General features: G+C 44.9%; 1 protein-coding gene across 7 annotated transcripts in view; it reads left to right on the forward strand.

Moving 5' to 3' along the window:
- Nucleotides 1–15,114, forward strand: part of HIVEP2 (HIVEP zinc finger 2) — a 174,346-nt gene that overhangs the window by 140,968 nt on the left and 18,264 nt on the right. For all 7 annotated transcript variants that reach the window (XM_084889317.1, XM_084889312.1, XM_084889311.1 and 4 more), the window contains 3 exons: nt 4,346–4,437; nt 8,446–8,490; nt 9,197–14,815. In XM_084889317.1, coding sequence (XP_084745443.1) covers nt 9,584–14,815 — 5,232 coding nt within the window. In that variant the 5' untranslated portion in view covers nt 4,346–4,437; nt 8,446–8,490; nt 9,197–9,583. The remainder of the gene's footprint in view (nt 1–4,345; nt 4,438–8,445; nt 8,491–9,196; nt 14,816–15,114) is intronic.

The raw sequence follows: 15,114 nt of genomic DNA on the forward strand, positions 1-15,114 counted from the left end.
TATCATTTATTATTCATTTTTCATTTCTTTACTCAATTAGTGCCTACAATAAGGCCAGGTTACTAAGCTTCAAATAAAAGGAAGTAGGCCTGGCGGATGTGGCTCAGGGGTTGAGCCACTTACCAAGTGTCTCTTACCTTACCATTCCAGACACTGCAAAGTGGATCAATGGGCCAGTTTAGAACCTTTTTTCTTTTTCTGGTGGGATTAGTAAAGTGTATCTTGTGCATTTATTTATTTTTCAGGACCTATCTTTACCTACTACTTTTAAATCTCTTTTACTATATTCTAAAAATAATTCTTCTCTAATGTATGAAGAGTAGCATTCATTCCTTTATATGTAATACTTAAACACTCCTTTTAACCAAGAAACATATTGGTCACATCTTGTTTCGAGGTCCTATGCCATTTTTCATAGAGTTATGCAAATAATAATTATTTTTAATTGTGACAACTCTCATCTAACGTATAACTGGCTTATCTTATCAGCTCTCTATTAAAATTACGATCTAGTGTGTATTCTTTTAACTTCAGGAAAAAAAAACAAGAATGATGGAAGATACTTATATTTGCATGAGAAGTTTGCTAATGAGACTTCAATATCTTACAAGATTCATCAAAAAGTCATATTAAATTATTAAGCCATAACTTGTCTTAAAATAATTTGAAATAATAAAGACTTAAAATAATAAAGCATCCTGCCAACAATGGATAGTTTAAAAATCCCTCTCTGCCTGCCTATCATCTATCCATCTATCTAATCATAGCTCAATATGACCTCTGACCCTTGCTTAGCTTAGTGATTTAGTGATAATAACCTGTAAGCATCTAAGAATAAATATCTAATGCCAAGAATTTTTTTTCTAAAGTAGAAAGGCTGAGAGGCTACTGAGAGAGAAACAATAATACTCAAACTTTTCAAGTGTTTGTTATAAATAGAAAATAGAGGATTGGAAACTATTTTTAAGGAACTCTTCTACAAACCTACAGGTAACATAAGACTCAGTCTGTATGTTGTTATTAAATTGAAAGGCAATTTTCACCTCACACTGAGGAATGGAATTTAAATGACTGGGGATATTTAACAAGATTTGTTAACACTATTTTCTGAAAACTTATTAGTTTTATTGAATATTAAATTTTCATTGCATGGTGATTTTTTTTAATCTAGTAAACTAGAAGTAAAATTAAAGAAATGAAAATCTCTTTCTTTTGTTCATTGTTTAATAGTGTACAGTGTGAACTGTTGTTTTCCATGGAACAGAAGCATGAGTTGTCATACCACATTCTCAGGAGCTATTGGGGAAAATATTTTTCTTTTATTTTGTTGAACAAACTAAGGCACAAAAACTCATCTAAAACTGATGCATAATTGCTTTTCTGAGATAGTTATCACCATGTCTTTATTATAATAGTACCAATAATTATCCCCCTCGGAGAGGCCATTACTGATTCCAATTTGCAACAAATTGATTTGTGTAAAATCTCAGAAATTGGTGTCATATCTCTCATGTTAATATTGTCTTAATCTTTGCTTTAAAATCACACTAATTACCTGGAAGTTTCTGTGAGGTAAAATATAAGTGCATCATTATCACTGATTTTTAAGTTAATTAAGGGCAAATCAGATATTGACAAAGTCATGAGTTGTAAGTCATATGACAGAAACAGATTCTGGATCCTCTTTTGAGTGAAAAGGATTTTTTGTAATACAAAATTCCAGAAATAGTCTTTGCCAGTGTTTCTCAGTGGTTAAAGCATCAGCCAGCACACGGAAGGGTCGAGGGTTTGATTCCCCTCAAGGGCAAGTACTTGGTTTGTGGACTTGTTCCTGGCCCCCAGTCAGGCTGCTTTCTGGAAGCAACCACTTGATGTGTCTCTCTCACATCTACATTTCTCTCTCTCTCTCTCTCTCTCTCTCTCTCTCTCTCTCTCTCTCTCTCTCTCTCTCTCTTTCTCTCTCTCTCTCTCTTCCCTCTCCCTCTCCCTCTCCCTCTCCCTCTCCCTCTCCCTCTCCCTCTCCCTCTCCCTCTCCCTCTCCCTCTCCCTCTCCCTCTCCCTCTCCCTCTCCCTCTCCCTCTTCCTTTCCCTCTCCCTCTCCCTCTCCCCCTCCCCTCTCTCTCCCTTTCACATTCTCTAAAATCAAAAATCAATGGAAAAAATCTTCTGGTGAGGATAAAAAAATATATAAAAAATAAATAACATAAAATTCCAGATGCATATGCATGTCGTGAGGCAAGTGTTTTCTGTGGCCAATAACCAGAGCCCTGGAAAGTAGGGGTCGAAAAGCAGTCAGAACTGGAAACATCCCGCTGTCACCACTTGTCTGGGGGGCTCTCACTACTCTGCTTTGCCTGTGGAGGTTGTTAGTAGGAATGATGATTTCTGGGTTAGGGAATGGTTGGGAGCCTGTCTATAGTTGCTCCACAGTTACCAGTTGTGGGCTAGCTTCCTGTGAATTATGTTCTCCTTTTCCCTTCTTACCTCTTAGTTCAGTGACTGTAGCATTGCCAATCATAGGTAGTGACTCAATAGTGCAAGTTATGGTTCCCAGTATAGAGCAATATTTATAGAATCTTGGCCCATTTTTGTCTTGGTGAATTTTGCTCAGAATGTAAAGTAGCTCGGTGATTTATTTGTTTTCTGAAGGATGCCATGCTTTACTTTAGCTTAGAGTCATATTGCCGAGGTGTAATTGTGGTGTGTGTTTTATAAGTTTTAAAACTTGATTTCTTTTTCTTCAAAAAAGGGGTGCCATTTGGTTTGTTAAAAATATACCTATAGTTAATTATTTATTATCTTATAGAACATATATGTCCTTTCTTTCTTTTTTTAGGACACTGCCACCATTCCCTTGGTGTTTAATCAAACGTGCTCTTTGGTTTGATGAATCTTTCACTTTTGCAAATAGAAGAGCTAGTCAAGTGTCATTTTAAGTGCCAGCAAATGGTTGATTTGAGGCAAGAAGAACAAAGTGTAAGAAAGAAAATAAATCTAGCATTCGCTTAATAATTTGCCCTTTGCAGCAACACAATCTTATCTGACCACCCACATTCATCTGGTTGCTGATGTGGTTCTTGCCTCAATTGCAGAAGCTATTTTTGCACCTTTTGTGTCTTTTGAGGAACTGAGTGGGCCTGCTTGCTTATAATGATCCAGGTCTCAGTGTGCACAGGGTGTCCCAAAGTGCTACTGCAGTGATGAGCAGAGCGGAGGGGGACAATTAAGCAAGCTTCTTCCTTTAAGCACTTTGAATGTTCTCAGGCACTGGTACTAGGTTAAGGCTTATCTTAGTTGTCATGTATTGATGCTGTAGTCCTGCCTATGAGTCCATCGCTTTTCTGGTAGAAAGAGCAGTTTTTTAAAAATATGAGAAAAGCCCAGCCAGCATGGCTCAGTGGTTGAGCATTGACCTATGAACCAGGAGGTCACCATTCAAACATTCCTGGTTGGGGCATATGCCCAGGTTGTAGGCTTGATCCCCAATGTGGATGTGCAAGAGGCAGACATCAAAGATTCTCTCTCATCATTGATGTTTCTCTCTCTCCATCTCCCTTCTTCCTGAAATCAATTATATATATATATATATATATATATATATATATATATATATATATATATATATATTTTTTTTTTTTTTTTTTTAAATGAGCACATATACAATAACCATCTAGGGGAGTTTAAAACATTTTATATGGGCCTTTTATACTTGGTGCTAAACCATTTTAAGAGGCTTAACTGATGAATCTGTTTGGATTAAATAGTATCAGTGACCTTCCATGCCTCTCTTTGGATCAGACTTGGATAAATATTGATTCTCAGTATAAGAAAGTACCTTTCTTTGCTACTTACCAGGGTTTGTTAAGTATCAGGACTTTACTTTGGTTGGTTTTGGCTTCCTATTTTAGAAATTAATTTTAGCACAGAACATAACATTGCTGATGTAAACTATAGAAAAGAATTCGCTACGAGGACCTGAGAGTTTAGTTTTGTGAGAATCTCAGCTATAGTGCAGAATTGTATCCTGGACTCCGGTGGCATAATTTCTATGTTAAACTTTTAACTCTAACCTTATTTTCTTAACGGCCTCCACTTTTGCAGTTACTGTAACTTTTCTTTTAATATAAGTTCTAATTCCAAAGATTTAAACTATATTAAAAGACGGGAGGTTTTTGTTTTTTGTTTTTCCTTTGGGGGGAAAAAAAGTCTTCTTGAGAGATCCAGTTCAATTCCCTCCCCTGCCCCCTTCTTCAGGGAAGGCAGTTTCTGTGAGTAAAGAATAAGCATGCCTATTAAGTTCACTACAAGTGTCATCATTGTTTAAACCTTCTTGTTCATCTTTTAGATTCCCAGAAGTGGTGCATGAGTTGCTGTGGGAGAGTTGGCACCGTGGAAGGCAGACAGTTGTGGTGCAGTTTGGTGATATGAGGATAACAGGTTAATAACTAAAATTTATTCTTTTATTCTATTGTTTTTACATTTAACCTGAAAAGCTATGATGCACCTATCTATAAACATACTTTGTCATCAAATCTGGGGGAGCAAAGTATATGCTATTTAGAGAGAAAGGTGTTGTGAATATTTGGTTTGACTTAATTTTGTTTTTCATGAGAGACTAGTTTAATTATAGTTTTTGAATGAGATAGCCTCATGTAGGAGAATTCCTTTCTGGCAAAGTTTATTTTCATGTCAAATTCAACTTAGTGGTAACCCCTAATTACTTTTGCTTTATAATGGGAAAATATTTCACTAGAAAAATAAATTGCAGATATAAAAATATTGCAAAAAAATGCATGACAAAATATGAAAATTCGCGAGTCACAGTCAAATCATAATATTTTTTCTTTTCTCCAAAAGTTATTTGAATTGCTTGGCAGGCTTTTATGAAATATACAGTATCTTTCTCTTATTGGTGACTTGCTCATTTTAGGGAGAACAGGGGTTGTTATGAGAATTTTTGCTAATAAAAGAAGCATTTGTAATGACTTTGGCTCTCAAGAAGGTGCCCTTTTTAATCCTTCTGTGGAAATAAGTCTGTATTCAGCTGGACTCTGGCACTGGTCACAGTTTTTAGTAGATCCTTTTTCCTCTCCTATGTGTCATGGTGCTCTGAGATACTCATCTATTTCTTAAAATATTTTGGGATTGATCTCTGGTATTTGAAAAGCAAATGTACAGCAATGGCCTCTAAAATTTTGTTCACTCATTATCATAAGACCTATGTTTGTTTACACGAGTAAAATGGTAACACTAAATTCTCAATTAAAAAAAAGACCAAATAACCATTTTATTTTATTTTTAAATGTTTCAGTATTAAAATATTGGAAGGAGAGAAGTGGTGTCTGTGGCCAGTCATTTTAACCCATTATTATTTAGGATGTTATTATTTAATGCTCTCTTGACTTTTGCCTCCACTCAAGTAATGATTAATTTCCTGAGGTGAAGTTGGTTTTTTTTGTGTGTGTTTTTTAAGATAGTGTTTTTCTAAGCAAAAGATCCCAGATTGACAAGCCTGGACACTGTGGGCCTTTATTCATGTGCAGAGCAAGCCTGCCTTCCTGCCAATCCCACCCAGCCGCTATCCTGAGGAGACCTCTGTCAGGTCTGTGCGGGAGGCTGCTCTGTGCCTTGCCTTTCAGGCCTGTCTGAGGAAGTGATTTAACTGCTTGCCAAATATGTTTGAGTGGGACTGTGAAGAGAGGCCAAAGGACAGGGCACACTTTTAGGAAAATGGCAACCCTTCCATGAAGTATATCATTTTCTTTTCTTTTTACAAAAATATACTTTTATTCATTTCACAGAAGAAGGGAGAGGGAGAAAGAGAGATAGAAACATCAAAGATGAGAGAGAATCAGTAATTGGCTGCTCCTGCATAACCCCCTTTGGGGATCAAGCCTGCAACCCAGGCATGTGCTCTGACCAGGAATTGAACCATGACCTCCTGGTTCATAGGTCAATGCTCAACCACTGGACCATGCCAGCTGGGCTCATTTTCTTTTCTTTTGCTCAGTTCCTTTAGTTCCATTACCACTGAAGTAGCCATGCAGAGGGTAGTATCTTTTTATCACTACCCCTCTCTGAAAAATATGCTGAGCCTGCTAGATACCTCCTGTCTTTACTGACTGGTGGGCTCCTATGGGCTGGAGCACCTTCCACGGAAAACCCAAAAGTCTTATCCTCCGGCAAAACATCTTACTCCTCCCGTAGCACTCAAAGACATTAGGGAAAATTTTAAATGGGAATGTGAAACCATGTTTGGAATACCTCTTCTTTGTTGGCGATGAGTGCCAAAAATGACCTCGCATGGGTTTGGTTACCATAAAAAGAAATCGCAGAGAACGAAATGATAGCTGGCTGTTTTCATGTGAGGATTGCTCTCATGATGCTTTTCTTTTAAACGTATTAGATGAGTGGGGAGACTGGAAATTTACTTTTAACATGCAATTAGAGATGAAAAGTGAAATGAATCTATGTAGCTATAGCTAACCACTTTACTTACTGTAGGTCTTTACAGTACTAGGGAGTTCCATATTGAGAAATTTAGCTAAAACTGCAGGTTTATACAATGGTATATTTGATGGTTTGTGATAATAACAATAATAAGGTCCAAATAAGGTCCAGAGAAACAGTTTCTCAGTCTAAAAGCATCTTCATACATTTAAGTAATAAAATACAAGCTTGGGGATTTATACCATTGTTGGTAAAGGTAGATTACTAAGTAAAAGTTTCACCTCACACACACACACAAAAAAAAATGACAAATGTCATTATCAAATCTTGAATTAAACTTTGAAAGCCTTATGGTTTTGAGGTTGAATTTTCTTTCCTAAACATAAGTGGAGGAAAGCAGTAAAGAGACTTTTGAACACTCCCAGCTCCTGCTTGGTGAAGAGACAGTCATGTCATGCCCTGTAATACATCTGTGAACACAACACACCTGGCGGAGGGTTATTATTATTTTCTTTTTCAGTTTCCAAGAGAAAGCAATGGTAGACAAGAGATTAATGGGGGGAAAAAATCTCCATTTTTTATGGTGAAAGAATATGATCAGTAAATTCCCCAAAGGACTCATCACTCATTTTCTCTCCTACTTAACCTTTTTCTATATGTCTCAGCAACTCCAAGAAGAAAACTGATTTTATGGATAACAGTTTGTTGGTGTTGGGAGAGAATATCCTCAAATATGTTTAAAATCTAATGTAAAAGGTTCCTGTGAAATAGGAATAATTTCCATGTTCTGAGTAATATTCTTAAGCATTTTACTGAAGTGCAAATTTAGACACTGCAGCGCAGAGGCATGTAGACCAGAGGGACCCCCAGAGCTGCTGGGACCTCCAGCTCAGACACACACAGAGCTTTTCCTAAATGCCCAGGAGAAGGAAGTATGGCTGGGGGGGATCATCTGATTTTATCATCAAATGGAAGGACATATTATGTAGGAATCTTAGAAATTCAAAAGGAAGAGATTTTTCTGATAGAAGCTATTTGCATAATTGAGTCAAGGTGGTTTTTACTAGGATCAAAGTTTTGAAATAAAAAAAAAAAAATGTTCTGGCCAAAACCGGTTTGGCTCAGTGGCTAGAGCATCGGCCTGCGGACTGAAAGGTCCCAGATTTGATTCCGGTCAAGGGCATGTACCTTGGTTGCGGACACATCGCCAGTGTGGGGTGTGCAGGAGGCAGCTGGTCCATGTTGCTCTCTCATCGATGTTTCTAGCTCTCTATCCCTCTCCCTTCTTCTCTGTGAAAAATCAATAAAATATATTTAAAAAATAAAAATAAAAATAAAATGTTCTGGATAATAAATTCTATTGGATACACAGTAAAAAACAGCATGTTTTCTTACTTTGGTAAGCACTGCCACATTGCCCACCCCAAAAATCTCTCAGCTTTCATCATAACCAGTACAATTGAGCATGGAGGTTCTCAGAAACCTCTGGGTACTACATTGACCATTTGCTTATGAAAGTTGAATATCACTTAAAATCTAATGGTTTCTAAGTTGTCCAGTTCTCACAGTCATCTGGAGGACTCCTTTGCTTGCTTTGTGATGCAAATTTCCTAAAAAGGAAATGTATTCTTTTGAATGTTCAAGCCTCTAGGTTCATAAAAACCCCTACTATTCTCAACTTTTTACTATCTAAGGGATTGAAACCAGGCTAATTATGTAAAAAAAAAACTGAAATAATTTTTCATATAATCTTATATCTTAGAAAAGGTTACTCTGAAGTTTTTATAACTTCTCTTTGAAATATTTTTGGACACCATGTCAATATAAGGTTTACTGCTTGAATGCACTGTATTCTAAGAAGTTACTTGCTTTTATTCTTTAGCCACATAGCAGTGTGAGTTCTGGAGATAATGAACTTTAAATTGATATTTGTATGCAGCAGTGTTGTGGTTTAATGGGACAGTCTTTCCTAACTGCATTTTTTTTTCTACCCAGGAAGCATCAAGACAATCATGCCCATGAGAACTCCAAACCATTCAGGTAATCATTACCTTTTTAAACAGTTTCAAAAATATGTTTTGTCTCCCACATTATGAACATTTTATAGTTATTTATTTGTCTTGACTAACCTGCTTTTTCCAAAGTTCTGTGACAATCTTTGATTCTTATAGACTTCATCTAGCTCTACTAATTCACTCTTTCTAAGCTATAACTATATTTATAGTATATATTATATATTATGTTATATATTTATATATGTATATTATATTAAATATTTATAAATATACATTTATATTATCTATAAAATACATCTACATAGAGAAATATGTACACCAGCACACAAGTTATAGAACTTGGTTAGAAATAGCTCTAAATTTATATCAATGATGGCTTTAAACATTTTTATGATTTCATAAATAATATTTATCAAAATTTTTCTTTAAATTTTTTTCTAACCAAAATGAATTTTTTTCTAACCAAAATGAATTCTTTTCTAACCAAAAAGAATGACCACAATTGAAGCATTGAAGATATTTATGCTTATGACTTAATGCTAAGTTTGCTATTAATATCCTTTAATTGTGGAAATTATGTAGCAGCCATAAAAAAATTTATTAGAGCAAAAGTCATTTTCAATTTATCCAATTTCAGCCTGGTTATTTAGGAATGGTTTTGGTTTTTTGGTGTTTTTTTTTTTTACTTGATAACTGTTTTGACAATCTCTTTGTATTTCTTATTCCCACAGATCATTTTATCTCAGTGAAACTGACAATTGAACTTTGCTCTAGTTGATGGGCAAAATTTTTCCTAGACTATTCACCACACCAATTTCATCCTAGTTGAAAATATTCAAATGCCATAAGAAACTTTTAGAGATTTACATTAGCTTTTGGATGGACTTGGCTACCATGGAGAGAACTGTGTTATAGCCCTGGTCCAAGGACATTGCCATTAATTGCCCATAGACTGCGGGGTGAGTGTGAAAGTCTCCGAAGAGAAGGAGCCGTTGGCACGTTTGCAGACACCCTAGAACATGGAAGCAAGCACGCTGTGAAACGCACAGCTTCGGAGACACTCCATGAGTCTGCAGGGCTTTCACAAGAATTAGCACTTAAGATCTTGTGTGACAAAAATGGACACTGGGGACACAGCTCTAGGACAAAAAGCTACCTCAAGGCCTGGAGAAACTGATAAAGCGTCAGGTAGATGGAGACAGGGACAACCGGCTGTTATTAAGATGAGCACTTTCGGCAGTCAAGACGGACAGCGGCCACCTCAGATAGATCCGGAGCAGATCGGAAACACGGCCTCAGCACAGCTCTTCGGGTCTGGGAAGCTGGCCTCCCCTGGCGAGGTGGCCCAGCACGTCGCAGAGAAGCAATACCCACTGCACCGTCCGAGTCCTTACTCATGCCAACACTCACTCTCCTTCCCGCAGCACTCAGTGCCACAGGGGGTCATGCACAGCAACAAGCCACACCAGAGCCTCGAAGGCCCTCCGTGGCTTTTCCCCGGCCCTTTGCCATCTGTTGCCTCCGAGGACTTATTTCCTTTTCCGATCCACGGCCACGGTGGTGGTTACCCGAGAAAAAAGATTTCCAGTTTGAGCCCTGCTTTTAGCCAATACTCCCAGAAAAGTATCGAACAGTCCGAAGACGCTCACAAGAAAGAGCACAAACCCAAGAAGCCAGGCAAGTACATCTGCCCGTACTGCAGCAGGGCGTGTGCCAAGCCCAGCGTGCTGAAGAAGCACATCCGGTCCCACACCGGGGAGCGGCCGTACCCGTGCATACCGTGCGGCTTCTCCTTCAAGACCAAGAGCAATCTGTACAAGCACAGGAAGTCGCATGCCCATGCCATTAAGGCGGGCTTGGTCCCTTTCACAGAGTCAGCTGTCTCCAAACTGGACCTCGAGGCCGGTTTTATTGATGTAGAAGCAGAAATACATTCAGACGGCGAGCAGAGCACAGACACAGATGAGGAGAGTTCTTTATTCGTGGAGGCTTCGGACAAAATGAGTCCTGGCCCACCCCTCCCTTTGGACATTGCCAGCAGAGGGGGCTACCCGGGGTCCTTGGAGGAATCGCTGGGAGGTCCCATGAAGGTGCCGATTCTGATTATTCCGAAGAGCGGGCTTCCTTTGCCTCATGAAAGCTCCCCGTATATTGGCTCTGAGATGCTACCCAGTCTGTCTTTACATACGAAGGCCGATGACTCTCACACGGTGAAGCAGAAACTTGCACTAAGGCTGTCCGAGAAGAAAGGACAAGATTCTGAGCCATCCCTGAACCTCCTGAGCCCGCACAGTAAGGGAAGCACTGACTCCGGTTATTTCTCTCGCTCCGAAAGCGCAGAGCAGCAGATCAGCCCCCCAAACACAAATGCCAAGTCTTATGAGGAAATCATCTTTGGGAAATACTGCCGGCTCAGTCCCAGGAACACACTCAGTGTTACCAACACCAGTCAGGAGCGGGCCACCATGGGGAGGAAGGGCGTGATGGAGCCACTACCTCACGCCAACACCAGGCTAGACGTCAAGATGTTCGAAGACCCTGCTTCCCAGCTAATCCCCAGCAAAGGGGAGCTGGATCCCGGCCAGACGAGCATGCTGAAATCCACTAAATTCAACAGCGAGCCCAGGCCATCGCAGACCATCCCGCCGTCCATCCGGAGCGAGGGAAAACCTTATCCTGCAAACTTCCAAGGCAGCAGCCCGGCTCTCCTGGAGGCTCCCGTGGACTCCTCGCCCCTTATCCGAAGCAACTCCATGCCGACGTCTTCAGCGACGAATCTCAGCGTGCCCCCTTCTCTGCGAGGAAGCCACTCGTTTGACGAGAGGATGACGGGCTCCGACGACGTGTTCTACCCGGGGACCGTGGGCATCCCCCCGCAGAGGATGCTCCGGAGGCAGGCTGCCTTCGAGCTGCCCTCGGTGCAGGAGGGGCACGCGGAGGCCGAGCACCACCACGGCCGGCTGCTGCTCAAGAGCATCTCGGGCTCCTCCTCCTCCTCCTCGAAGGAGAAGAAACTGGCCCCCGGGGACAGGGGTGGCTACGACTATGAGGTCTGCAGGAAACCCTACAAGAAGTGGGACGACTCCGATGCCCCGAAGCAGAGCTACAGGGACCTGCCCAGCTTGGGCTCCTTCAAGCCCGGCGGCGGCGGCGGGGAGTACTTCGTGGACCCCTCGGCCTCGGCGGCAGTGCCCTCGCCGGGGGTGCCCGCCACCCTGTTCGGAACCCCGTGCGAGAACAGGAAGCGCCGGAAGGAGAAGAGCGTCGGGGACGAGGAGGACACCCCCATGATCTGCGGCAGCATCATGCCCCCGGAGTACGAGCAGCCCCCCAGGCTGCAGGAGAGCAGCGCGCCCCACGGCCACGCGGAGCGCTTCGACCCGGCTCGGCCCCACCTGCCCGCCGCGGGAAGCCCCTCTCTGGGGTCAGGGTCCGAGGAGTTACCTTCCGATTCGGAAAAGATGCCCGACCTCGGGGGCAGGAAGCCTCCAGGCAACGTGATTTCCGTGATCCAGCACACCAACTCGCTGAGCCGGCCCAACTCCTTCGAGAGGTCCGAGTCCTCCGAGCTGGCGCCGAGCGCCCCGGAGAAGACGGCCTCCTCTTCGCCGTCGGAGGCCGGGGACAGCGAGGTGTCGGAGGCCCCGGTGAGCCCGGAGTGGGCTCCCGCGGGGGACAGCGCGGAGGGCGGCGGGGGGAAGCCGGCCCCCGGGCAGCAGGCCCCGCAGCAGCCCGCCTACCACGCGCAGCCCCGGCTGGTGCGCCAGCACAACATCCAGGTGCCCGAGATCCGCGTCACGGAGGAGCCCGACAAGCCGGACAAGGAGAAGGAGGCCCCGAGCAAAGAGCCCCCTGAGAAGCCGGCCGTGGTGGTGGTGGAGGAGTTCCAGTGGCCCCAGCGCAGCGAGACCCTGTCCCAGCTGCCCGCCGAGAAGCTGCCGCCCAAGAAGAAGCGGCTGCGCCTGGCCGACATGGAGCACTCCTCCGGGGAGTCCAGCTTCGAGTCCACGGGCACCGGCCTCTCCCGCAGCCCCAGCCAGGAGAGCAACCTGTCCCACAGCTCCAGCTTCTCCATGTCCTTCGACAGGGAAGAAGCCACCCCCACCGGCAAGCTCGCCGCACCTGTACCCGCACCCGCACCGGGGGCCAAGCAGGACGAGTTTGGGAAACATTCGGAGTTTTTGACGGTCCCCGCGGGCTCCTACTCGCTGTCCGTGCCAGGCCACCACCACCCCCAGAAGGAGATGCGCCGCTGCTCCTCCGAGCAGATGCCCTGCCCGCACCCGGCCGAAGTCCCGGAAATTCGGAGCAAATCGTTCGATTACGGGAACCTGTCCCACGCGGCTCCTCCGGGGGCAGGGGCGCCGGCCTCCACGGCCTCCCCGTCCCGGGAGAGGAAGAAGTGCTTCCTGGTGCGGCAGGCGTCCTTCAGCGGCTCTCCCGAGATCGCCCAGGGCGAGGCCGGCTCGGACCCAGGCGTGAAGCAGGAGCAGCTGGAGCACCTGCACGCCGCCGCCGGCCTGAGGTCCACGTGGCACCTCGCCCCGTCCTCCTCCCTGCTGCCCCCTCTCCAGGCAGAGGACCCAGGGAAGCAGCTGGTGGGTCCTTGTGCCCAGCTGAGCTCAGGGCCCCTGCACCTGGCCCCGCCACAGATCCTGCACATGGACAGCCAGGAAGCCCTGAGGAATCCCTTGCTGCAACCTGCGTCGTATCTGGCGAGCAAGCACTTGTCCGAGCAGCCGCCCTTGTTCCCACACCAAGAGACGATCCCCTTTTCCCCCATCCAGAACGCCTTGTTTCAGTTCCAGTATCCGACCGTCTGCATGGTCCACTTGCCCGCTCAGCAGCCTCCTTGGTGGCAGGCCCATTTCCCACCTCCCCTCGCGCCACACCCTCAGAAGGGCTATGGCAAGCCTCCTTTCCAGGCAGAAATCCATCCCAGCTACCCCCTGGAGTACGCTGCAGAGCACACCGGAAAGAAAGCCGCCGATTATGCGCACACAAAAGAGCAAGCTTACCCGTGTTATTCAGGAACGTCGGGCCTACACTCAAAGAGCCTTCTTCCAAAGTTTCCTTCCGACCAGAGCGCCAAGTCAATGGATACTCCCTCCGAGCAGGTTCTTCCAGAAGATTTCACCTCGGCCACCGCTGGGCCTTTGCAGTCCTTACCAGGAACAGTGGTTCCTGTGAGGATCCAGACCCACGTTCCATCCTACGGGAGTGTCATGTACACAAGCATCTCTCAGATTCTCGGGCAGAACAGCCCTGCGATTGTCATATGCAAAGTCGACGAGAACATGACCCAAAGGACACTGGTAACCAATGCGGCCATGCAAGGGATAGGGTTTAACATCGCCCAGGTGTTGGGGCAGCATGCAGGCTTGGAAAAATACCCCATCTGGAAAGTACCTCAGACCTTACCCCTCGGCTTAGAATCCTCCATTCCCTTGTGCTTACCTTCCACCTCGGACAGCGCCGCCTCCCTGGGAGGTAGCAAGCGGATGCTCTCACCAGCCAGCAGCCTAGAGCTCTTCATGGAAACGAAGCAGCAGAAAAGGGTCAAGGAAGAGAAGATGTACGGACAGATTGTGGAGGAGCTCAGTGCTGTGGAGCTCACCAACTCCGATATCAAAAAGGATCTCTCCCGCCCGCAGAAACCCCAGCTGGTCCGACAAGGCTGTGCTTCCGAGCCAAAGGACGGCTTGCAGTCAAGGTCATCTTCCTTCTCCTCCCTGTCCCCCTCCTCATCTCAAGACCATCCCTCGGCCAGCGCGCCCCTGAGGGAGCCGTTCCCTCCCAGCTCCAGGGCACCCTCTCTCTCGCAGAAGTCCAGTGGGCCTTCCGAGAGCAAAGAGTCCTCAGATGAATTAGATATTGATGAGACAGCCTCCGATATGAGCTTGAGCCCACAGAGCTCCACATTGCCGCCGGGAGACAGTCAGCTGGAAGAGCAGGGAACGGGCCAGAAGCTGCCCGTTGGCATGCTGGTCCACATGGCCTCCGGCCCAAGCAGGAAAGTAGCAAACTCGACACTTCTCTTCACCGATGTGGCAGATTTCCAGCAGATTCTTCAGTTCCCCAGTCTGCGGACAACAACGACTGTGAGTTGGTGCTTCTTGAATTATACAAAACCCAATTATGTGCAACAGGCCACCTTCAAATCCTCGGTTTATGCTTCATGGTGCATTAGTTCCTGTAACCCAAACCCATCAGGATTGAACACCAAGACCACGCTGGCTCTTCTGAGGTCCAAGCAAAAAATCACCGCAGAAATTTATACCCTGGCTGCTATGCACAGGCCCGGAACCGGCAAGCTCACGTCATCCAGTGCTTGGAAGCAGTTCGCTCAGGTAATGGATGCTGTTCTGAAAGCATTCTGTGTTGCGGATTTGATTGCTGGGCAGAATGCATAGTGAAGGGCAATCTAAAAATTTCGAATAAGATGAAGGTTTGAGTTGGGGGAGGCCTGCGCAGCATTAGGCTTGCCCCTGGGTAAGAGAAGCCATTGGCATGAGCTCTGTTATAAGTGTCCCCGGAAAAGTCCAAAACACAAGTATCCCCTCCACCCAAGTGCCAGGAAATTCTACCTCCGAGACCGATTCCTTTGGGTTCTTCTCCCTCCTGACCTGTGTTCATGACCTAGCAGGTT

The sequence above is a fragment of the Pipistrellus hanaki genome (assembly GCF_964339955.1).
Source record: "Pipistrellus hanaki genome assembly, chromosome: 7".
Classification (NCBI taxonomy): Eukaryota; Metazoa; Chordata; class Mammalia; order Chiroptera; family Vespertilionidae; genus Pipistrellus; species Pipistrellus hanaki.